The 26,475-nt window shown below is 39.0% G+C and overlaps 1 protein-coding gene across 4 annotated transcripts in view; it reads right to left on the bottom strand.

Moving 5' to 3' along the window:
* The window catches only part of LOC149146368 (RNA-binding (RRM/RBD/RNP motifs) family protein), a 218,155-nt gene that overhangs the window by 98,911 nt on the left and 92,769 nt on the right, over positions 1 to 26,475 (bottom strand). For all 4 annotated transcript variants that reach the window (XM_089448281.1, XM_089448282.1, XM_089448283.1 and 1 more), the window contains exons 3-6: positions 22,340 to 22,424; positions 21,996 to 22,070; positions 21,511 to 21,589; positions 21,237 to 21,291 (exon numbers count right to left, since the gene is read on the bottom strand). In XM_089448281.1, the coding sequence (XP_089304407.1) occupies positions 21,237 to 21,291; positions 21,511 to 21,589; positions 21,996 to 22,070; positions 22,340 to 22,424 (294 nt within the window). The remainder of the gene's footprint in view (positions 1 to 21,236; positions 21,292 to 21,510; positions 21,590 to 21,995; positions 22,071 to 22,339; positions 22,425 to 26,475) is intronic.

Here is a 26,475-nt window from a genome sequence, read left to right as displayed (position 1 = left end):
TATCTCCACAGCAGGTGGAAGGGGTCTCGCCTTCATCGTCAGAGCAGCGAGTGTTATCTCCACAGTATGTGGAAGGGGCCTCGCTTTCTTCACCAGCAGATGTATTGCAGAGGGGCAAAGAGCCCATGGTTCATGAGGATCCAGTGATCGATCTTGAGGTCAGTTCTCCTAGCCAGGAGGCAAAGGAGATCATTCAGCAGCTCAGGGCCGAGAATGAGACTTTGCAGCGGAGACTTGAGGGTGCTCAGTGGACCATCACATATTTAGAGCAGCGGAACACTCAGCTGGAGGAGGAGAAGGCCCTTGATGAAGTTTGGAGGATTCGAAGTGATCGAGTCCTAAACCGTAGGAGGCCCGGTGATCTATTGCCTGCTGAGAGAGAATCCATGCTCATCCGGGTCAATGCACACTTGGAGAAGCTGTTGGCTAAGGCCAACCAAGACAAAAGGCTGCTAAGAAACATGAAAAACCACTATTGGGCTAGGATGCACGTTTGTAAAGCAAAGATGAAAGTGTTTCAAAGAAGATTGACCGAGGCTCTTGGAAAGAAGAAGAAGGCCAACCCACTTCGCATCTTGGCCGAAGCTTCTCTCACTCATCATGACACTCACTAGCCTCTTCACAGCACCAAGTACAGAAAATTTTGGAAGTTTTGGCTCATTTTTGACATTTTTGGGCAATTTACAGGTTTTGGCTTCTCAACGGGTCTCACCCCCGACGAGACCCTTTGTCCTCGTAGCTCCGTTTTGCGGAAACTTTGCATTGGTGGATTTGTCATGCAAAGTTACATATGCACATCCATTACCTTGAGTTTTCATGGAGTTTTGGGCCTCCAAAAGGTCAAAATACAGCCAAATTTTGACTTTCTGCCCCTTTTTTGAGCTGCAGAAGTAGTCTTGGGAGAATTGACTTTTGACTGGGCAAATGACCTCCAAATCCAAAAATTCCGGTTGGGTTGGAAAGTAGACTCAGAGACCTTTCCAACGAGCTATCCTGCACCTGATTCTGATACCGGGAAGGCCTCCAAACAGGCCTCCAAAGTGCGCGACCCGTTGAGCAGCATGTGCGCGACCCGTTGAGCAGATTTGACCAGTTCAGCCCAGAATTTGCAGATTAACACCAGTTTGACTTGCTGAGGTCGATGATGATCCTTTTGACTGTACTTGTGGCACTTTTTGGGTACTTTTACTCTTGTTTTACTCTTCTAGAAGTTTCTCTCATGTAAAAGGGTAAAATTGACTGTATGAACTGGTTTCCAAGTTTTTAGAGGCAAGTTGTTTTGACTGCCTATTTTGTAGTGCTTAGTTTAGGAGTTGTTCAAACAGCTCCTAGGATGGTGAGCTCGACCCCTAGAGGTGGGGAAGAGGTTAGATCATCTATATTATGTACTTTCATGCTCATTTTCATGGTTGGACTCTTGAGGGAGAAGCTATCATTGTATTATTCACTTGTATCTCTGCAATTTTTGGCTAAGGAAGACCAGGGTTTTGCAGTCATCTTTGGGATTCTTGTGGACTCATTGTGTTGATGGTGTGTCTCTTCATGTTATTGTAAGCTTTGTTATGTGATTCATTTCCTTTCTATACTGCTGCATATTAAACAAATGAAGTGATAAAGTTAGAATTCATGCTTGCCATGCTCTGCTTTCAAATTTGTTTAATTTCTATGTTTTCTGCTGTCTAAAGAGAATTCAAATCCATTGTTTGCTCTCTTTAGCCTTCTTATCTTTCCTCCTAATCATCCATTTCAGTTAAAGACATCAATACAGGCTCCTACCTTGCCCCAAAGACCCCCCTGCAAAAACTGTGTCACATCCCCGCACCCTAAATTGCAGCTCCTCAATTTGCCACCAAAAACCCCAAAAACCCCCAAATCAACCTTTATAATCAGTTTACTAGCCTAATATCAGTGTTACCTTGTTGGTCATCTCATCCCATTGAAGATCTACCGAGATTGACCGGAGAGAGCCTTCTCCTGCCCCGTAGGGCTAGCTACGAGGCTAAATGGTTTGATGTAGCTTTGAGATTTGCCTTTTCAGCCTGAGGTGAAATTTCAAGTGCTAACAGGGCCAACCTGCACCTGGGGATGTGTTAAGTCCCTATAATACTAGTGATTTCCCCATTACTATTGTCATTGTATCCCTTATTGTTGTTGTGCCCCTACTGTTATTATTGTGCCCCATAGAATCCCACTATTGTTATTTTTGTGCTCTTATATTATTATTGTTAGGTCGGCTTTGGTTATATTGTGACCACTTAGACTCCTATATATAGAAAGGAGGTTTTGTCATTTGTATCATCCAAGAATTGTTCATTTGTGTAATGTAAAGGAGGTTGCCCCCTCGAAGAGGCTGAATTCTAAGGTGCTCATCTCTCTTTTCTATCTTTTTGTGAGTTGGTTTCATAACATTTGGCATCAGAGCTATATTTAATACATATTCTCCCATGGATAGCTTGATATTATGGCACTTTCCTAAGCAATTTATGGTTCCTCCACTTGCAACCATCACTTGACACTCTAGTGCTGGATATAGGAAGCAATTCAATTCCTTGGCTATCTTACAATGAATAAAGATAGGTACTATGGCATACAAATTGGAGCTTCATGCAGCTTCCCGAGTGCACCTAGTTTTCCATGTGTCATGCTTAAAGAAGTTTATAGATGACAGGCTCCCAGTTCAAACAATATTGCCAGAACTTGATGAGGAAGGAAAAATCATATTGGAACCTGAAGCAGTCAAAGAAATTAGAACTCGATAGCTACGAAATGGATCAACTTCAGAGTATCTCATCAAGTGGAAGAACTTACCCGTTGAAGATTCCACATGGGAAGATGAGAATTTTATACAAAAGCATCTAGAACTACTCAAGCGTTGAGGACAACACTTTTTTGAAAGAGAGGGGCATGTTAGGTCCCTATAATACTAGTGATTCCCCCATTACTATTGTCATTGTATCCCTTATTGCTATTGTTGTGCCCCTATTGTCCCCATATTGTTATTATTGTGCCCCATAGAAGCCCACTATTGTTATTTTTGTGCCCTTATATTACTATTGTTAGATCGGCTTTGGTTATATTTTGACCACTTAGACTCCTATATATAGAAAGGAGGTTTTGTCATTTGTATCATCCAAGAATTGTTCATTTATGTAATGTAAAGGAGGATGCCCCTCGAAGAGGCTGAATTCTAAGGCATTTATCTCTCTTTTCCACCCTTTTGTGAGTTCGTTTCATAGCAGGATGGGGTTAGGATCAAACCCCATACATATCCAAAGGTATCTAAAGGATACATGGAAGCATTAGACAAGTTGGTACCTGACAAGAAGGAGTGTGCTAATTTGCGTCTTGAATTAGGCAGATACTTCAGTTGCACAAGTTTGTTTGGTTCTTTGCATGCAATGGAAGATAGATACATATTTGATGCTCTCGCATGGTGGGAGGCATATGGTGGCATGGGACTTTTGCCAAAATTGGCAAAAAATGTTCTCTCACAGGTTGTAAATACTTCTTCTGCAGAGAGGTGTTGGAGCACCTACAGCTTCATACATAATGTGAGAAGAAACAGACTCAATGAAAGCTGGGCAGAAAGCTTGGTTTACGTGCACTACAACTTGAGGTTGTTGAGTCATTATTATGATCAAGCTTATGATGATCCAATATATAAAATTTGGGAGAGCCACCCAGAGGACGATAATTTGGAGGATGGCACTATACATCTTGAAGAGTTGGAAGCAGAACTTTTGAGAGATGATGATGAAGCAACAACAACCATGCCACCCCTGCCATCCAGTAGCAGTGCCAGTGCTCGAGTTTCAACTATTGTTCCTTTGTTGTCGGTGCCTCCATCTACATCCTCACGTGGAGGGCATGTGCCTTCTAGTTCTGGTCATGAGACTATGCGGGAAGAGACTCCTAAAAGACCACCAGTACCACGACGTACTCAGAAATTAGACATTTCTATTGGCAAGAGGAAGTTGTAGATAATAGATTTACTTGTCTTTTCTAGTTTCTAGTAGTTTTAATAACTGCGACTCTTTCATATTTATTACGATATTTTTTGTAAACAATATCTGACAATTTAAGTTTGAAGTTTGATGTTGGCAATTATGACTCATTGATAATGAATTATCAATATGATGCTTCGTGAAAGTTGAAAGTTGTTTCATTTCATGTTAGATATTCCTTGTTGTAATGGTTACACTTAGCTTACAAGTACAACTTTGGTGATCAATGATGATAAATGTTATATATTGAATTTTGAAAGCTTGAAACTTTAAGATTGATGAATCATGAGACTCAATATGTTGTATGTTAATAAATTGTGGCCGTGGTTGATGAAGATTATAACTTCCAGATGATTGATATTATATGGTTCAATCTATTTTTTTATGTTTTTTATATCTACTTCATCATTTTACATGCTTTTGTCTACATTTCTGCATCAATATATATCTATATCTATATATATATATATATATATCACTCCCCGATTCGCTCCCAAACCGGGAGATTCTGAAAATGTCGCTCCCGCTCCCAAGTAACCTTGGTTTTGACCGTGGAAAGTTGACTGGTTAGGGCACATACTATTGCTCTTGACTGTTGGTCACTGGGATAGATTTGCACTTGAGTTGACTCTTGTTGACTCTCTCTCTTTTGTCTCTATTTTGGATAGTGGAATGGATATTGAATATTGAAATTGGACATTGGATGATGTACTCTCTCTATGTTGAACAATTGAAGACAATCTTATAGAAGAAGATTTGCAAGGGTTTTCCCCATAGTGGGTTTTGCCCTAGTCATTGACCAAAATTTGTGTCTCTTGTCTCTTGGTTGTCTTTCATTGTGCATTTGTTTAATTGTTGTATTTACTATTCTTCTACTGTATGTTGACACCTAATCATAGGGATTGGGTGAACAAGTGTAATTATTGTAAATAAATAATAGAGGAAATGGAGAGTCATCGGAAGATGAAACTGAACAGTCACTCCCTCTTGTATATAATAATGAACAACCTAAATGAATAATACAATTTCATTTGAGGAGTTACCTCCTAGCCTGACAAGGTATCAGAGCTAGCTCTATCTTTGGCATTATAGTTTGCCCTTGTAACTCCCTCCTGGCCTATGTTTTGCCTATTTTGCAGAGCTGACACCTTTGTCATGCTCCAGAGGCCTGAATAGTGCATTGTCATATGTGTTTTCTATTTCTGACATTATGAGCCCTGTGGCGAAGACGAGAGAATAGTCGAGGGATTCTGCATCTTCCCACCCACCGAATACTGGCATCGCCATTCTTGGTCCTCCAGTCATATAAGCATTGCTCCTCCGCCCTGCTACCCGGCATTTCCTCTGCTTTACATAATCGTTGCTCCTTCCAGGTACCGAAGCCTTTGTGGCTTTTCTGATTTATAAATCATTATTAATGAGTCGATAACGTGCAACGTTAACAACAAAAACAACAAAACAAACAAAAAAAAACCAGTCTCAGGCACAAACTCCACATACAACACCATACACACTGTCGACTGCTCAACCCACGGTTTTTTGATGTGTGGTATCACGGTTTTTGTTGTGTGGAACGCTTGGTATGATATTAACGCTATTGGAATCTTATTAACGTTGTCCCCATATACCATATGCAATTTATTATGTGCGTGTTTATACTGTGTGCCTCCCTCATATATACTCTCCATACTCCCGCTCAGCTAATACGCTCCATACTCCCGCAAAAAAGTCGTATATCTGATGTCTTAAACAACGCACCGGTCATACGTTGACTCCTTGGTATCATATATGCCCTCCACCATATATAAGTATTCCCCCAAATAACACCTCCATTAACGTTGCTCCATATCCACACATATACACAGCGTTGGCTCTCCCCAGCAACGTTCACACAGTGCGGCAGTTCTCCTACGCACTGTTGCCCTCCATCACGCCTATCTATCTACTCTCATACGCTTATGGTAATACTCCTCTCTTTGCATTCAGATTGGATGCTTTTCGTTGATTTGGTACGTTGCAGGAGTTTTCTAGCTCGAGGTTCCGTGGTTCTCTGAAGCTCTGTCCTATATATCAGAGTGCAATTTTTTTTTAAATTTTTGCACCAGAACTATGTTTTTCTCCACCAGAAGTACAATTTTATACATTGGTAGCAGAAGTATATTTTTTTTACAGTTCACAGTTTTTTAAAATGCACTCATTAATATCTATTGTGGGAGTGGTCCTCAATGGGAAGGAAAATTATCCTGAGTGGTCTCGGAAAATCAAACACACTCTCATTTTTAATGAGCTGTGGAAAGGAGTGTGTGTTGGAGACAGAGACAAAGAGCCAGAACAACCTACCTCAGACAAGGAATTCGCCATTTGGGAAAATAAGAACAGCAAGGCTTATGCATTGATTGCAGCATCAGTAAATGAAGAGGTGAATCGCCATATTTCGCCATTTTCAAATGCTTTCGAAGCCTTACAAAAACTGAAGGAACTCTGTGACACACACTTTGCACTTGAAGTTGTTCAACTCATGATTAAATCGTTCACCCTTGAATTACAAAATGATGATCCTCTTGCTCTTGCATCAAAAGTAAAATCTATTATGCATGATATCAAAGTCACTAATGTTGAACCCAACATTCCTCTGATAGCTTTTCTCAAGGCACTTTATCCCACTTACTCAAATTATCATGAGTCATTGCAAGCAAATGGAAACCTCAAAGATATTACCTTTGACTCCCTTGTGAAAAAAATTGTTGAAAGAGAGAAAGCTTTTGGGAAGAAGACAGCTCCTCAGTCTTCTGAAGAGGCTGTGTGTCTTGCACATAGAGAGAAGAATCTTGCTCAAGATTCTTCCAGAGGAAGAGGTGGTCGAAGAGGAAGAGGAAGAAATTTCAGAGGCAGGGGGGCAGACACTCTCAAGGAGAAAAGTCAGATTTGCATTGCATACACTGCAAAAGAGATGGATCACATGATGCATCCACATGCAAGTTGCCTTGGGACAAAATTGAGCAGGAAAGAAACCAACCCAAAGGTAAAACTAATGACAAAGAGAAAGGTAAAGCACCTGAATCCACTCACTATGTTGTGGCACACTGTAATATTGGAGTAAATGAAGACTTATTTAATGCTTCACTTGCTTCTTGGAAAAATGATTGGTTGCTTGATTCAGGAGCAACTTGCCACATGACTTTTAGAAGATATTTTTTTGAAGAATTTACTGACAATGTTGATGGAGCAATATACTTTGCAGAAAAATCAAAACTCAAACCATCAGGGCTTGGCACAATCAGGCTTAAATGACCTGGTCTTCCAGACTTTCTTCTGTATCATGTTTTATATCTCCCACAGCTGAGGAAAACTTGTTGTCCTTGGTCCACATCCGCCAGCAAGGACACTCCATTCATATGTTTGATGGCAAGCTTGAGGTGAGAAAAGCATCAGACCACTCACTTGTCATGACGGGGAATCGGGAATAGAAGAAGAAAGGCTTCTCAAGCTGCAGGGTACCTCTACTTGTGCACAAAATTTCTCATACAATTCTCATTATGAAGAAGGTACATTTCCATCAACATTATTATGGCATGCTAGACTTGGACACTTGAACTATGACAGCGTCTGCTTGTTGAAGAAAAATGGTGTTATTGGTTTGCCTACAATTCCTAGGAAACTTTAGCAATGTTATGCTTGCATTCTAGGAAAGCATAGCAAACAGTGTTTTCATGATTCACATTCCAGAGCACATAGAAAACTTGAACTCATTCATTCAGATTTATGTGGTCCAATGCCTATTCCTTCTGCAAATGGAAATAAATATATGATGACATTTATTGATGACTACACCAGAATGTGTTGGGTTTATTTATTGAAGAACAAATCTGATGCTTTTCAAACATTCAATAACTTTCATACATGGATTGAAAATGATGCACAATCTCATATTGGCTCAATTCACACTGATAATGGAAAAGAATACACTTCAAATGAATTTGAAAACTATCTTCGCCAACATGGGATCAAACATCAAACAACTGTGCCTTATAATCCCCAACAGAACAGAGTAGCTGAAAGAATGAATAGGACAATTTTAAATATGGTGCACTCCATGATGTTTTTCAAAAATGTAAAATTGATCTTTTGGGTTGATGCAGTTCTATGTGTTGTATATGTAAAGAATAGATGTCCATCTAATGTTATTAGAAACAAGACTCCTTATGAAATGTGGTATGGGCACATTCCTTCGGTAAATCATCTCAGGGTCTTTGGTTCCACATGTTATGCCTTGATACCAAAGGTACATAGAAACAAACTTGGTGCAAGAAGTCGTAAGTGCATCTTCCTGGGGTATTCAAACACCTCCAAAGCATACCGTCTCTATGATGAAGTCAATAAAAAGTTTGTTGTATCTAGAGATGTAATCTTTCTTGGATCATCCAAAACTGAAAATGTTGTTGAGCGGCAATTTGATCGCTTGGATAGATTCGCAAATGCAAAATCATTTCAAGAATTTGATAATTAGATTCCACATCTTAAAGGGGGGATTCCTATACTAGATCAACCTGTGGAATCTTCTTCTGAAGCACTCTCTCCCCCGAATGAAACTCCAACAATGGATGATACTTTGAGTGATGTGATTGACAGAATTGGGAGACTCAATCTTGATTCAATCCCAACTCAATCAACGGAGCAGCCTGGACCATCTCAAAAAGGTCCCCCAAAGTGGCTGACAAAGACACTTGAAAGTGTTCATCCTGATGAGGTTGGAAAGGCAGGAACTAGAAATTCAACCCGACAAAATGGAGGTGATGTAGATGACTCTGATTCACCTGTTGATATGGATGTTTCTTATGATTGTGAATTGAATTTGTCTACAAATTTTGAACCAACTTCCTTTAAAGAAGCTACTTCCCATGATGAATGGAAAGAAGCAATGCAAAAGGAGTATGATGCCTTGATAAAGAATGGCACTTGGAAGTTGGTTGATCCTCCATTGGGAACCAAACCAATTGGCTGCAAGTGGGTCTACAAGAACAAGTATAAAGTTGATGCCTCACTTGACAAGCACAAAGTCAGGCTTGTGGCAAAAGGTTTTGCATAGAAGGAAGGGGTCAATTATAAGGAGACTTTTTCCCCCACAGCAAAATGGGCTACCATACGGACACTATTTGCCCTAGCAACTCAGAATGGTTGGAAAGTCCATCAAATGGATGTAAAAACTGCTTTCTCGAGTGGAGACCTAAAAGAGAATGTTTTTATGTCCCAGCCTGAAGGATTTGTTGTAAAAGGACATGAACATAAAGTATGCAAACTTGTGAAATCCTTGTATGGCCTCAAACAAGCACTGCAAGCCTGGTATGAAAAACTAACTGAGCATCTTCTGAAACTCAATTTCAAACATTATGATCTTGATGATGCAACTTTGTTTGTCAAGAAGGTTGGCAAAACAGTTGTATATCTTGTGGTATATGTAGATGATCTTTTGATGACAGGGAACAATGAGAGCTACATTGCATCCATAAAGAAGGAATTGAGGAAAGGTTTTGAAATGACTGATTTGGGCTATGTTCATTACTATCTTGGTATTGAAGTAACTCAACATCCGAAGTCCATATTCCTTTCTCAAAAGAAGTACATTGGAAATCTGTTGAACAAGTTTGGCATGACTGAATGCAATCCTTTGACTACTCCAATGGAACAAAACTTAAAGCTCACATCCATTGAAGGAAAAGAATTTGAGGATGCAACAAAGTATAGACAGCATGTGGGAAGTCTCACCTACCTGACTACTACCAGACCAGACATTTCGTTTGTTGTTGGAATCTTGTCCAGGTTTATGCAAAAACCTTGGGAGGGACATTGGTCTGCTGCAAAAAGAGTTCTAAAGTACTTAAAGAGAACTCAAGTCTCTGGACTCAAGTATACACAGGTGGGCGACTTCAGCTTGATTGGATACTCTGATTCAGACTTCGATGGAGACAAAGAAACTGTGGTATCTACTTCGGGTTATGCTACGAGTTTTGGATCGGGAGTTGTCTCCTGGAAAATTCTAGAAGATTTGCAGGTAAAACAAGTACAATCGACTCCACTCATGATTGACAATACCTCGGCAATAAAGTTGGCCAAGAACCCAAAGTTCCATGATCGAACGAAGCACATCAATACAAAATATCATCTGATTCGACATCATGTTGAGACCAAAACAATCCATCTTCGGCATTATTCCACTAATGAGCAGATCGCAAACATCTTCACCAAAGCGCTTGGAAGAGAAAAGCTTGAAAGATTCAGAACAATGCTTGGACTCACCAACATCCCTTCAGATTAAGGGGGGCGAATGTTGACACCTAATCATAGGGATTGGGTGAACAACTGTAATTAGTGTAAATAAACAATAGAAGAAATGGAGATTCATCGGGAGATGAAACTGAACAGTCACTCCTTCTTGTATATAATAATGAACAACCTAAATGAATAATAGAATTTCATTTGAGGAGTTACCTCCTGGCCTGACATTGTCATTGGATAATTAAAGAAGTAAAACTGCTAATTTGGATGTTATTGGATATTGCTGAAGTGATAGTTGCAGCATAGAACAAATTGACGAAAAATTTGTAGGAAGCTATATCCTAAACTAAGGCCTAAAAGGTTTAGAGGCAAAGGAAAGCAAAAGATTGTCGCCAAAATGCAACAAGACTTGGGATTTGATTCAGGGGATGAAACTCAGGTCAGCTTAGGAGTGTAACGCAAAACATCTTCTCATGCTAGTTCTATTTCTTCTATTCCATCTCCTAATTATGAACGCAGAAGAAGAAAGCTTTTTCACATAAGGGTGATAATTAAGCCTATGAAGGTGTATACTCTTTTTTTATACTGGTTCCCAATTGCATTTAATATCTGAAGCAATTGTCAAGAAACTGAGATTAGAAACAACACCTCACAAGAAGTCTTATCCTCTTGGTTGGGTATGTGATGATGCAAAGCTACAAGTAACGAAGCACTGTAAACTTAAATTTGCTATCACTTCAAAATTTGTTGACGAGGTCGAATTAGATGTGATTCCTTTTCATATTTGTGAAATTGTATTGGGAAGCCCTTACTTGCATAACAGGAAAGCCATATTCTTCATAGAGAAGAACAAATATCACCTCACCAAAAATGGGTTTGAGTATATTGTAAGAGCACACAACATGAAAACTAACTTAATCACTTATTAGTGCAGGGCAAATGAAGAGGCTCATAAATACTAGCAAAAATTTTGTACTTCTAGTTGTGAAAGCAAAAGATGTCAAACAATCTAATGTCTTTAAGGGTTGTGATCCTTCTCATAAGGATGAATTAGTTAATCTCATTTCTAACTATGATGAGATATTCCAGGAGCCTGAAGGATTGCCTCCCGAGACTCAACTACACAAAAGTGCCCCTCTTCCTAATACTGGTATCGTGATTGACGACGCAGAGATCAAAATGCAAGTTCAAGAATTGCTTGAAAAGGGAATCATCAAGCCTCTCCATGTGGATCTCCTATTGTGATAGTACCAAAGAAGGATTGTACATAGAAAATGTGCATTGACTTTCGTGCACTCAAGAAAATCACAATAAAGAATCGATATTGTCTTCCTCGTATCAATGATTTGTTGGATCAGTTAAAAGATACAATTTATTTAACTAAGTTAGACTTACGAAGTGGTTATCATCATATTCAGATTGCAAAAGGTGATATTTGGAAAACCACTTTCAAAACAAAGTAGGGTTTGTTTAAATGGTTAGTGATGCCATTTGGGATTTGCAACTTTTATGCGTGTGATGAATGAAGTTTTTCGACCATTCATTGATGATTTTGTGATTGCCTACTTAGATGATATTCTTGTATTTAGCAAGACTTGCGATGAGCACGTCAAGAATGTTAGACAAGTATTTGATACTTTGAAAAAGGAGAAGTATGTAAAATTGTCAAAGTGTGAATTTGGTAGGACATCATTAGTCTGGGTTACATAGTAGGGGGTGGTGAATGGAAAATAGATCCCTCTAAATTTGAAGTGATTTTAAGAAGACAAATCATAGGCTCATAAAAAAAGGTCCTTATTAATTGTGGTGACAAAAAAGCCAGGCTACATGGTTGAAGGCGAGGGGCAATAATACTAAGTATTTCCATAATTTTGCCAGAGCTCAAAAAGCATGCAACACTATTTGGGAGATCAAAAATGAAGACAGGAAAATGGAGAAACTCTCAATGACAAAGCCTCAACAAGAATCAATTACTTCCATTCTTTATGCCTTGAGCCTCCAAGATTCCTAATCCTTGAAATTTTGGAGGTACTCAACTCTTTTCCTCGAGCTTTTAATGAAGAATCGAATGAAGTGTTGGAAGCAGAAATTTCCAAGTCTGAAGTATTGGGTGCTTTGTCTTCAATACAGAAAGGAAAATGCTCAAGACCAGATGGTTATATCGTGGAAATTTATCTAGGTTTTTATGAATTACTTAAAGACAATATTCTCAAGGTGGTGAGGGAATGCCAAAGCAAGGCTTGCAAGCATCGTGCTCTAAGATCAACTTTTATCTATTTAATTCTGAAAAAGCAAGATGATGCATCCTTCAACAATTTTAGACCTATCTCATGTTGTAATGTAATTTACAAGTTGATCACAAAGATTATTTCCATGAGGTTGAAGAACATTTAAACAATTACATATTGGAGGAAAATTTTGGGTTTCTCTAAAACCGACAAATCTAAGATGTTGTGGCTTTAGCGCAAGAATCTCTTCACTCAATAAAATCCAGCCACTCCTTTCCTAGCTCTTAAGATCGACCCATCTAAGGCCTATGATCAAGTTAGTTGGCCCTTCATTAGGTTATGTCTAATACAGTTAGACATGAACATAAGGTCCATCAACTGGACACTCGTTTGTATTTCTACTATCAATTTCACAGTGCTCATTAATGGTCGTCCTTCAAAAAAAAATTAAAGCTACTCGGGGACTCAGACAGGGTGTCCCCTTTCCTCGTTCCTCTTCTGTTTTGCAGCTGAAGTATTAAGTGCTCTGATCAAAAAGGATATTGCTTCAACTGAGCCCAAAGGAGTTAAGGTTTATGTTCAATCTTAAATATCTCACTCACTGTTCCTAGATGATATCCTTGTTTTTTTGAAAGGTTCAGTTGTCTAAATTTCAACTGTGAAAAGAGTTCTAGATACTTTTGTAACAAGTATGAAGGTGAATATGGAAAAATCTTGTCTTTATATAATATCTCATATGGAATCAGGCATTTTCTCACTCAGACTTTCCCAATCCAAGTTAAATATGCACAAGAGGGATTGAAATATATGGGTTTCTTCATAAAGCCAAACTCTTACAGGAAGATCAACTGAACCTGGTTGCTTAAAAAAATTGAAGCGCGGCTTCATGTTTGGACTAGCCACTTTCTATCTAGAGGAGGCAAACTAGTTCTCATTAAATCTGTGCTGGAAGGGATCCCTCCCTATTGGACTTTGATAGCAGCCATTCCAAAAGGAATCCTGAACAAGATAAGAAGTATAAGCTTTAAATTTCTCTAGTCTAGCAATAGGACTTCGAAAGGCATACCCTTAGTCAGTTGGAAAATCATAGCTAAGCCAAAATTACTAGGTGGATGGGGACTTAGAGATCTGGTTCTTTTTAGTCACGCCCTTACAACTAAGAGTCTATGGAGACTTTTGAATACATATCCCTCTTTAGTAAAACATTGAAGAACAAATACTTTGGGAGTAAATGAGAAATCAGAAGTGCTAGAAAAACAGTTCCACAATCTTCAATTGTTTGGAAAGCATTCCTTAATGCTTTCCCTGTCATCAAGAATTGGATTGCCTAGAAGGTAGAAGATGGCAGAAATATTGGGTTGTGTTTGGATCCATAAGCTCGTTCAAGGGAAAGCTATAAATTACTAGAAAGCACCATATCATCTTTGCATGTTGTCAGAGTTTTTTCCTTGTGGAAGCAAGTTCTCAAACTGAACAGGCCTAGGGGACTAGTGCATGGAAATCAACTCAGGAGCTAGGATTTAGCAAGGCATGAAGCAAAGGAGTGGACAACTTTTGTTGGTGCTCTGATCACATCAATGATTAGACTTTCAAATGAAGATGAGGATCAACTCATCTAGACAAACAATCCCTCTTCCGGTACATTCACTACTAAGCTTGGGTATCAAGCTCTTATGAAAGAACAACCAAATGGAGTGTCTGCCTAGTGGTGGCGATTCATATGGAAATACAAAGGCCCCCTCCAGCATAGATTAGCCCTATAGCTTGCCCTGTCCGATAAACTTCTCACATGGGACAATTGCTTAAAGAGAGGTTGTATTGGCCCCAATTGGTGCTCCCTTTGCAAATCAAATGAAGAAACCATCCAGTGTTTATTCACCAATTGCCCTTTCGCCCAACAAGTCTAGTCCTTGGCTAAGTCTTGTTTCAATCCCACAATTTCTCAATGGAATAAAGAATATTTGGAAGAATGCCTTCTGGAATGGGCAAATGATCCAGCAATCTTGGTTTATCCAGTTTTCCCTGCAGCATTTGTTCACTCTGTCTGGTGGGCCAGGGACATGTCCATATTTCACGATAAAGACATTCCACTGGAGGTTGCTTCAGGTGTCATTGAACATGTATGTGATTTTTTCAGAACAGAGATTAAAGGTAAAAAGCAAAGAGTTCCTACAATGCCTCTATTGGATAAGTCGATCCCTTGGGGCTTCTTTGATGTGGCCAGCCAAGGCAATCTGCCAATGTGTGGAGCAGGAGCTATTTTGTTTTTAAACAAGCATCATTAATTTCTTATCAAATATGCACCTGGTCGCGGCACAAATATGTGGGCAGAATTTTTAGCCCTTTGGCCCTTAATCTTTGTGGAAAATCAAAAGGAGGCAAAAAACTTCAAATTATGGGGGGTTCTAAACTAATGACGGATTAGGTAAATGGAAGATTTGGCGTTGTTGCTCCACATCTTGCTCATATTCTACAAGGGGTAAAACATGTTATGAATAATTTGGAATGGCATACATGCAACCATATATACAGGGAACTTAACTCCTTGGCAAATTGGTTGTCCAAAGAAGCCATTCAAATCTTACCAAAGGAACTGGAATATCAAGATCTCGTGAATAAACAGCCAGTAGGAGTTGTTTCCCATCATCTCTAACACTTTACTTTTCAGTTTTGTGAGAAAATTGGATAGATAACCATATGGACCTCTGGATGTATTCTCTTTTTTGTAAATTTTCAAATATGGAAATATAAAGATTTTATATCTAAATATATATGTCTGTGTGTGTGCGCGCACAAAAGCAAAAACAAAAAAAAATGAATAAAGTTCAACACTCTATATATGTATATATACACACACAAAACCAAAAAAAAAACAAAAAAATGAATAATATTTAGCACTAAATTCAAATTATATATATATATGAAATTCAACAATCATATCACATGTTGCATATATATTATATAAGCTATGCTATAAATTATAATATATTACATAACATATACTATATATAAAACTATGGAAGTAACAAAAATAAATAAATTTGAGAATTAAACAAAAAATTAACTTCTATAAAAATTATTTCCTTAACATAAACATTGTTGTGGTGAAGTCTAGGATTCGTGCTACGCAATGGCCATCATTGTTGTTGGTGCTACTAAACAAACAAATGTCATATCGTTGGTGATGCAACTTAACAATATTGACATCAAGAAAGTGATCCAAGATGTTGTCGTTGATATCGCCAGTGTTTGATATTTATGTTGTCATAGCAACCCATAGCATACCCTATCTCACTAACCTATGCAATGTTTCCAGGTTATACCATGCCCTATTCAGCATTTCCAGATGTTCTAGATACTAGTACTTTGTTTGTGGGATTGTTTCCTGCAACATAATTGTAATCCCTTCAAATTTTGATTTTACTCTTCGCCTACACAATAACAAAACATAAGAGTTGTTTCCATATATTTGAAAGTATTAATGAAAAATGTTTTTTAGAGTTGAACAAGTAGCACACATGTTGGAAAATGCAATATGGCAGCTATTAATTCAAAAATGCCTTATCTTAATATTTGCTTGTGAACTTTATGTATCTACTTGTGTTTCTTTGATTAGATCTCTTCATCAAACAAATATCAAGAGCAAAACAATAAAGACAATAGACACAGATTTAGCTCCAAACCAGGGCAAAACCTCTCCAAGGGGAAAACTCGGTAAATCTCTTCTCTTCTTATAGAATCTGCTTCAAATGAGACAATCAAGACCCAAACCCTAGACCAAGTCCTCCTCCAAGTACCAAGTCAACCCTTCCAAGAGGATCAGATCAACAAGGCTCAATCATGCATCAACCAACTTCCAACTGCAACTTCGATCCCCAACTTCCAACTGCAACTTCGATCCCCAACGTCGACCCTACAACTTCGATCCCCAACTTCCAACTGCAACTTCGATCCCCAACTTCGACCCTGCAACTTCAGCCTTGTAGCTGCTGCAAAAACCCTAAATCGGTTCTTCAAGAGATCCTCCTTTGAGCAAGAGCGATCCTTCCAAAGTCAATGAGGTCACAAACAGAGTATTTGATCTTCCAGCAACTTGATACTACAACTCACTCTCCTGCGATTTGAACCTACAATTTCGGCCTTCCTTGAAGCTGCAAAAACCCTAGATTTCGCACATGTGAGAGAGATAGAGCCCAAACACATATTTTCTTCCTTCTTCCTGTATTCTTCTTTCCTTCTAGAACTTTTCTCTTCCTTCCTCATTATTCTGAGCTTCAGATCAAACTTGTTCTTGAGGGATCGAACTTGTGAGTGAGTGAGTGCCAAATGAGGTCGAATCTGCTTCTTTATATAGCCTTTCCAAGGGGTCGAATTCCCTCGTTTAGGCTGACTTATAGCTGCCAAGGTTGACTTGTACATTGGAGGTTTCGAGGACCTTCCAGACTCAAAATAAATACTTTTTGCAAGGTATATCTTGCCCGGAAAGGTCTTATAATCATTATGTTGACTCTCTTGAATCTTGATGCATGACAATATATCATATGACCTAAAAAACCCTAGAAGCATGAAGAACATGCTTTTACCTAGAAGACCACCAATTTGGAGCATGAAACTCATGCTTTAAAATAAAAACTTTTTCTTTCTTCTTTTGTTTGTTATATAAGATACATATTGAAATGAGTACAACAACAATTATGAGGACCGAAACTAGTTACGTTTCCAACACTCCCCCTTAACTAGGGAGGTATTCATAATTGTACAACCAGTACAACATCATTCTCAAACTGAAGAGTTCTCTTAAGAAGAGTCAGATTGATAAGCCAACTATAAACGTCAACATTATAACTAGCACTATCATTGACGACTAACTTGACAAGCTCATCTTCATTCAAGAGCATTATGCTGGGAGGATTTACATTTAATACTGCACTACCTCTACAAGGTGCATACCCCCTCTGAATGTTCACAAGATATGTCCTGTTAGGACTATTCATATCTTGGATTCCCAATCCTCAAAGAAAATTGGTCCTCTTCAACCACTCTTATCTTGGCTACATTTCCTATCCTCAAAGAGTGTCGGTCCCTTTCCTTTGTTAGATGTTCTATCCTCAAGGAAACCATAGATGCTTATCCAATCCTCCATTCTCTCTCCAAGGCCTTCATTTAGACTTATGATTGTTAGTCTTGGTCAAGTGCATGACACATGAAGAGGAGAATGCACAGAATATCCCCATTCCCTTCTTGACCAGGGAATAGATTTGTGCTCCTATTCAAGGAGAATCCTTTACTCCCTCTCAAATCTAGAGGACATTCCAAATTTGCTTTCAATTTGGGAAGTCAACACCACAAGCCTTATAGCTTGTCTTTCATAAGAGTATCAGCCACCTGTTCTTTATGGAGATAGTTGCATGGCTCCCTCTTTCCTTCGCATCTCATTGTATCAAGCTTGCTTCCTTCTGAGGTATCATGGAACCATCCTCTTCCTTCAATCTTTTGACAGGATCTAGGTCATCAATCTTGCATATCACTTTCATCTTTTCATCATTAATGAAGGCATAATATTGAGCCTTTCCAAACTTCAAGTTGACCATAGCTTCCTCATGAAAGTGATCTCCTACTATTGTACGAAGTTGACCTTCGAGTTATCTTCTTGCACTACTACCTTTTAATCTCAAGATGAGAACATCTTAACTTCATACTGGCCATGCATCATATGTTGAGCTTGCCTCAACATTCTCCATATATTCCTGCAATATCTTGCTAGGTAGCAAAACAATATGTTAACCAGATAACCAACAACAATTATTAATAATAGACTTACCTCATCATGATGACCTTCTCATCAAAGCATCAACATCTTCATGGTCCATCTCCACACAAATCTTCCCTCATGCATCAGAGAGTATCGAAGGATCGAACTTGATTACCAAGTTACAATTTTCTTCCAAGGAGTAGTTAACTCCTTTTCGTTCTTTTGGAGACTATACTAGATGTTGATCATTATTCTATATATTCTAGTGAGAAAGTCTTAATCTTTTATTCATTCTAGAGTAAGTCAAATTCATCTTTTAGACATCATATAACCAAATGGAAGATTCACCATGCATAATTTATGACCAACTTTCTTTTACAAGATTATGTACATATGAATCCTACCCAAAAGTTACTTAAAATATGCATTCCTATGCTTTCATACAATCATCTAGCTATGAGCTTGCAACATGACCGACTACATTCCTTCGTCCTTCAAGAGTATCGTTTCCATACTATATGGAATATATACTATGCTTGTCATAATGCTTCTTCCAAGAACTTTCAAAATGATGGTTCATCCAAGATCATGATGATCCACCTTAACAGAATGACTATCTCTAACATAATATTAGAGAATACCTAGATGATCAATAATATGCAAAATGGTCCAATCTTCTCAATTTTGAAAGACTGGATGATTCCTACAAAGCAACTCAATCAAGTAGACTCTGAATCTTCTTCTATCACATGCTTCTATCTATGATGCCATACTCTTCTAGTGTAAACAACAACGCATTCTATCCTAAAGGAAAGTCCACCTTCACAAAGAACCTAATAGAGAGGATGCCTACTTCATTAGTAAAGATCTTTGATATCTTTTTTCTTGTGCTTCTTCTTAGGTTCTCCCACTTCTTTAGTTGTGTGAGCTTCACGTCTTTCCTTTCTCTTGTTGTTTTGCTTTTTTGGACAGTCCCTCATAAAGTGTCCATATTCATTGCATCCAAAGCATTGAACCTTGGACATATTTGGCTTCTTCTTCGACTTTCCAAACTTTCCCTTCTACAGCTTCTTGGTCCTTGCAATAAAGGCCTAAGACTGTTCAATTGATTTAATGTCATCCTTTGCCTTGATTCTAGTTTCTTCCAAGATGCATTGAGCCAACAACTCATCAAAAGGGGTTGAGTCTTTCTTAGAGTAGATGCTCGTTGCAAAACTGTTCCATTCTAGTGGCAAAGCATTTAGTAAGCATATGATCATTTCAGAATCATAAATTTTCTCCCTAAACCCCTGCAACTGATCTCATATTTGGGAAGTCAGCTGATCTTATGAACATGACTTGTGAGATTCAAATAATTTGGGATGCCACTATTTTTTGTTTTCTTTAAGCTTTTTAGGGCAAAAAAAATTGAATGACATTGTTTTTACAAATTAAATTGCAAAAAGCTGAGTCGAACCTTAAAATCAATAGTGAAACATTAATTTCAGGTCTTTTGCTTGCATTTAGGAAAATTTAGTTCGTTCTTCTACAACTTTAACTACAAAAATAGCCCCAATATTAGCCCAAGCGGTCATGAGCTATATATGAGATCTCTCCCCAAAGATGGGGAGGTCACGAGTTCAACTACCTTTATCCCCTTAGGGTGAGGTGCTTTGAACTTAGGTGTCAGCAGTCTACCCTAGTTACCACCCATCAATAGCATTGAAATCTCCAAGGGTTTCTCATGCTTGGTCAATGTCACAAGGTTCACTGAATTTGAACTTTGAGATAAATTCGGCGAACCCCAAAAAAAAAATTCAGATTTGTTCAAGTTCGCCGAACCTAAAATCCGAACCAGAAGGTTGAACCTGATGGAATTCAAACCTCGAGTCAAACCTAAAGCTGAATTGATAAAAGAAATTACGGTTCGCGCTTATGGATTATAACTACTTGACGGTATAGACTTCCTTTCTTAAATTTTGAAATTTGAAGATGTTCTCCATGATTTTGCAATATAATTGTATTGTGATTTGTATGTTTAAATTCTGATTATGTTTTAATTTTGTGATTTTTGCAGAGATTACAAGTATTTGACATTATAGACATTGTTTTAAATTTTGAAGATTGAAAATTATGTCATTTGTTTTTGCATTTGCAAACTACTACGGTGTATGTTTATATTTAACTAATGTCATTGATAATTAGATTGTATTATGATTCAGTTATTCATGTACGTTTATAATCAGAATTCTTACTCATATGTTCATTGATTGATTTTGATTTTTTATTAATTTATTACATATATATATATAGTCAAACTTAATCCCTAACCTCATATGAACCTCATTGGAAAATTCGAATTCGAATCAAAATTAATCATTGCCAAACTCGAATTCAAACCTGAACCGTTTGACATTGCTTGATTATAAGGGGAAACAATAATTGCATAAATAAGGGGGAATTAGCAAATCATGAATTTTACAACTTGCTTTGACATATATTATCATAAATTTGAATTCAAGCTTGCTGATTTGACAGTCTAGATTCATATTTCTGAGTCTATTTGTGCAAAATATCAAGCCTTTCTTTCAGATTGAGGTCAAACATATTCCCAATAGTTCATTGATGCCATGAATCACTTAGGGATAGAGCCCCATGAAGTTAGCAAGGCACTAACCCAAAGCAAGGATGGATTATTAGGTGACTTTACTGGCACTTTTCTTTCAGTTATCCTGACACCTCTGTTTCTTTTCAGCAAATGCATTTACGAGTGATAAAACATAGTATGGTACATAGAATTAATCGGTGTGCATCTGATAAGCATGAACAGATAAAACCATGAGCCTTTGAGAAGCTTGGATTGAAGATACTTTGAAGATTGCACAAAGGGAACACAAAGAATAACTTAAATTAACATTCAAGTTTACACCAAGAAAAAGAGCAAATTCTTTTATCTATTACTGAACTTTGCACCAGCATAAACAGGAAAATACCACTTACTGTAGTCAGGCCAGGAACGCCATCTTGAAAAACAGCAGCTTCCTTCATCCCACCACTGAACAATCAGGGCAAAAATTATACACATCAAACTTCAAACATTTTTGGCAGAATAATTGGATAATACAGGAAACCTTGCAAGAAGAACAATAGCAGGTTACAAAGTCGGTTGAAACTTTAAATTTCAAGTAAACAGTTGTTGCAAAATCCCTCATGTTCAATATCATCCTTCCATGTGACTAAAAAAATGCTGTGCTTTAAGAAAGTGCATGTTGACCTCTGTGTGGATGGAAACCCACTCGTGTCGCTGTAACCGGAATTGGCCATTCCAGGAATGTGCACAGTGCCGCCAACTCCTGTGAGTGTGCAAGTGTGTCAAACATGTGCAAAGTGAGTTGTCTAAAGCATGTGCTGCTGACGTGATGAAGCCGTCCAGTGGCATTTTGCAAAAACAGAGGAGCTTTATAGAAGCTTAATTTAATGGTCAAGTGAAAGCAACAAAAACCATAACAAAACACCAAATGTGGACAAAACCTTGTATGGAATTAACCCAATATATAGCTACAGCTTATAAGTAATCTAAAGTTTTGACAGAATCTTTGCCAGCTGTTATGATAGAAATTTCATGTTCATGAATCAGTAACTTTTCTGTAGAGAACTTCATATCATGTTAAAAATCAGTATATAATTAACACATATCATCTGTGTAAACTCAGAGTTAGGATCTGATTTGCCCACGTCACATAATGCATGTCAGCATACCCGCATCTGGATAGACTTCGGGAACACTATTTGGTCCTCTAATTCTTTTGTCAGAAGAGCTAGATCCTCCATCATCTGAACAGAGGAAGATAAGGCAAAAGATTTTGTTAGTCCGCTTTCTAATTCACTTGCAAAAAGCCCTTGAGGATATCATCTGATTAACATAAAGAGAAGGATGCAAAGACTACTACAGAAGTACCATTCCCTCTTCAATCACATTCTTACAGAACTTAGTATGTATCTTAAAATAGGCCAATGCAAAGTGTATTCCATAAACACCCATTGCCTCTTCCATGGCATTGTTACAGAATTAGCTATAAATTTCTTCCATAAACCATTAATACCTGTTCGGGACCGCTTGGACCTGGAATTGGCTTTTGCAAGCTCTATATGCAACACTTTCCCTGTCTCTGGATCAAAGTCCATGCCCTGTATACATAGATACATCAATGTTCTACAAACTAAAGTGCAGAGAAAAACAATAAGAAACAAAAAAAAAAAGTAAAGAAAAACATGCTTAATTTTATCTCTGATTCCGCATATAACAAGCTATTAACATGTCCTAAAAATGGTCACAGAAAGCACATTCAGGTAATGTCACTCATAGTAAGCCATCAAGTCACCACTTACGAATGGCAACCAAAAAACCCATAGCATTCTCTTTCTTCGCACCATGTTGACTATCAGACCTGTTACTGTTGAAAATGTCTTCCTAGTTAGCAATTCTAAGTACATAAAGACAGGTGACGTTTGTCAGTTTGTCACACCGTGCTCTGGCCTTGAAGGTTCAAATACATGTGAGGGATCTTTTCCTGGACATATAGTGTAGTATAAAAAGAACTATAACGTATACACTACTTGAATATCATGCACTATCCATCCATGACTTTCAAGTCAGCGTCATTACAAAGATGCAGTCTTAAAGGCTTAAAACATGACGTGTTAAGAAGTTTTGGGATTTTGGCCTAGATCAAGGCTGTTGCGAGTGGGCAGTGGGAGTGGGAGTTGTTGAAATTCGGTACCGGAGGACAGGTGGTTCCCTTAGGCTTTGAGCTTTGGCCTAGGGAAAAGTGTCCAAAAGAATTTAATTTTTCTCCTAAAGTGACTTTATAATTTTATAAAGTTGAATCTAATTTAAAAGTGATTTTAAGTGATAAAGTTACTAAGTCTAATTTTAAAGTGACTTTGGAAATAAATGACTAAGTGGGTCTTTATTAAAGTGGGGTGAATTAAAAAATAAAAAGTGAGATTTAAATGAGCATTTAATCTCAGCCTTAGATCTCAATCTATTTCAGCCATTGGATTTAGGGATCACCCAAAAGTCACTTGGGGTTAGATTAATGGAGGAAAAGGTCATTCATTCTTTCATGAGCAGATTGAGAGAAGGAGAGCAAGAAAGCAAGGGAGATTTCTGGACAGTGAGCTGCGGAGTTTCAGCAGCGGAGTTTTAGCAACGGAATTTCAGCAGGGCGGAGTTTCAACAAGTTTGTACAGCAGAGTTTCAGCAGGGCGGAGTTTCAGCAAGGCGGAGTTTCAGAAAGGCTGAGATAAGTTGTAAAAGTTTGCTTGCTGATTTTTGCTGAATATTTCTCTTACTGTAAAAAGGCATTTTCCAGAAATAAAGAAGAGCTCTCAAACTAGTTTTCCCCAAGAGTTGTAGGGGGTTTTTCCAGGGTCACATTGGCCAAAAATCTCAATGTTTAAATGTGTTTTAATGGCTGTTTATTACTGCTGATTTTTATTTCTGCAATTTCCAGCATTCTGTAAAATTTCCAGAATTTGTGTTTTCAGCAAATTTATTTTTTCCAGCTTGTTAAATGTATGGTTATGGGAAAGGGCATTTAACTATATGGGAGAAATAAGGAGAAACTGAAAACCGGGGTGCGAAATGAGAAATTTCTACATGGTATCAGAGCTTGAGTGCTGAAAGACAGTTTGGGACAGCAAAAGGAAAAATTACAGTTGCTGATTTTTCACTCAGAAAATTCCAGCAAGCTGATTTTTTTCATAAACAGCGGTTTTATCTTTACTACAGCAGTGCTATTTTTCAGTTTTAGGACAGCAAGATGTCATTGGGATTGAGGGTGGAGGATAGGCTGGATGGGCATACAAATTACAGCGTTTGGAAGGAGAGAATGCAGAGTATCTTTGAGGAGGCATAAGTCTGGGATATCATGGTGCATACCACACAGAACCCTGTTGTTGTGCCTACTGATGCTACTCAGTTGACAGCTTATAATAAAAAGAACAACAAGGGTAAGAGGCTGATTCTAGACGGAATCAAAGACCATTGCATTCCTCATGTGAGAGGAAAGAGCAATGCCCATGAGATGTGGACAGCATTGTCCAATCTCTACCAGAGTACCAATGAGAACCGGAGGATGGTCCTGAAGGAGAAGCTGAAGAACATTAAGATGGGTAATGATAGTGCAGCTAGATATCTCACAAAGATTACTAATGTGAGAGATGAGTTGGCAGCGATTGGAGAGGCCATTCCACCCACTGAGTTGGTGCAGATTGCAGTGAATGGCCTCCCCCGTTCATGGTTGAACTTTGCTGATGGGGTTTGTGCACGTGAGACCCTTCCCACATGGGAGAGGTTTTGGGATGATTGCATTCAGACAGAGATCAGGAAAGGTCAGCTTGGGGCAGCCAAGCCAGTTGAGCAGGATGAGGATGTAGCACTGGTGGCAGGAGGCAAGAAAGGCAAAGGGAAGAAGCAGGCTTCCACAAGTAGTGGTGGGGGCAAAGGCAAAGGTAAAGGTAAGCAGGGGAACACACAGAAGGACTATTCCAAGGTGAAGTGTTGGAATTGTCAAAAGATGGGACACTATGCAGTTGTGTGTGCGGAGAAGAAAAAGAAGAAGAAGGGGAAGAACCAGGACATGGCAGCTTCAGCAGAGATTGAGGACTTTGCAGGTCGTTTTGACCGGGAGTTTGCGTTCACTACGTGTGAGTCCTCTAGTGCAGGATCACCTGCCACACAGGTTCAGAGGGAGCATGCTTTTCCCTCGATTAGCGGAGCATCTTCAGGTATCTGGTATGTGGACAGTGGGGCTTCACGTCACATGACAGGAGTTCGTGAGTACTTCTCAGAGCTTTCATAGAGTGGCACTGATATAGAGGTAGTACTCGGTGATGATAGAGTTGTTAGAGCAATCGGGGTAGGGACACTGACATTTCAGAGGGAGTCCAAACCTCCCTTGAAAGTGTAAGATGTTCTTTATGTGCCAGGGATGAGGAAGAACCTCATATCCGTCTCAGCTTTGGAGGACAGAGGATATGAGGTACTGTTCAGGGGAGGACAGGTGTTGATGTATCCCAAGGGCACTCCAGCTGATTCAGCTAGAGTGATAGGTGTACGCCATGCAAAGGTGTACAAGTTTGCATTCCAGCCCCTTTTGGCATTGAGCAGTAGTACCGACAGCAAAGCTAGCAGTTCTGAGCTGTGTGAGATTTGGCACCGCAGGATGGGACATATGTATCATGGAGCCTTGAGGACATTGCGGGAGATCACTACAGGTGTGCCAAATTTCAGTACTGATCACTTTGATACTTGCAGAGGTTGTGCGATGGGCAAGTTTGCCAAATCCCCTTTTCCCAGCAGTGACAGCAGAGCGACTAGGATACTTGATTTGATTCATTCCGATGTGAGCGGTCGAATGTCTCATGTTTCCTTGAGTGGATATGAGTACTATGTTTTATTCATTGATGATCACTCTAGGAGGACCTGGATTTATTTTTTGAAGACCAAGAATGAGGTCTTCAAGCGGTTTCAGGAGTTCAGAGCTCTTGTGGAGACACAGACAGGTCGAAAGATCAAGTCCCTGAGGTCAGACAATGGAGGAGAGTACACCCTTGGAGAGTTTGTTGACTATTGTGCGGAGGTAGACATTAGGAGGGAGTTCACTATTCCTTACAACCCCCAGCAGAACGGGGTTGCGGAGAGGAAGAACAGATCCATCATAGGGGCTGCCAAAGCCATGTTACATGATCAGGGGTTGCCATTGTTCTTGTGGGCAGAGGCCTGCAACACAGCTGTTTACTTGCAGAACAGGAGTCCGCATCGTGCCTTGGGGCACATGACTGCGGAGGAGGCTTTCTCTGGGAAGAAGCCTGATATTGGTCATATTCATATCTTTGGATGCATTACATACTCCTATATACCCAAGGAGAAGAGGACCAAACTAGAGCCCACCGCAGAGAAGGGTATCTTTGTGGGCTACAGTGAGACCTCAAAGGCCTTTCGGATTTACATTCCTGCACAGAGGAGAGTTGTTGTCAGACGGGATGTGAAGTTCAAGGAGGACAGGGCCTTTAGGAGGTCACGGGAGTTAGAGTATCTGGATCAGCCAGACCCTCAGCAACAGTTGAGTCAGTCGCAAGGATCCAATGGGCAGGGATCAGGAGGATCAGGAGGTACATCTATGAGGATGTCAGGTCCGTCAGTGAGCAGTGGCTCACCGAGCCAGAGGGGTGG

This window comes from Pinus tabuliformis, chromosome X (genome assembly GCF_031772625.1).
Source record: "Pinus tabuliformis cultivar Carrire ecotype Pingquan chromosome X, CPIR1, whole genome shotgun sequence".
In the NCBI taxonomy this organism is placed as follows: domain Eukaryota; kingdom Viridiplantae; phylum Streptophyta; class Pinopsida; order Pinales; family Pinaceae; genus Pinus; species Pinus tabuliformis.
This window is presented reverse-complemented; position numbering and strand designations above follow the sequence as displayed.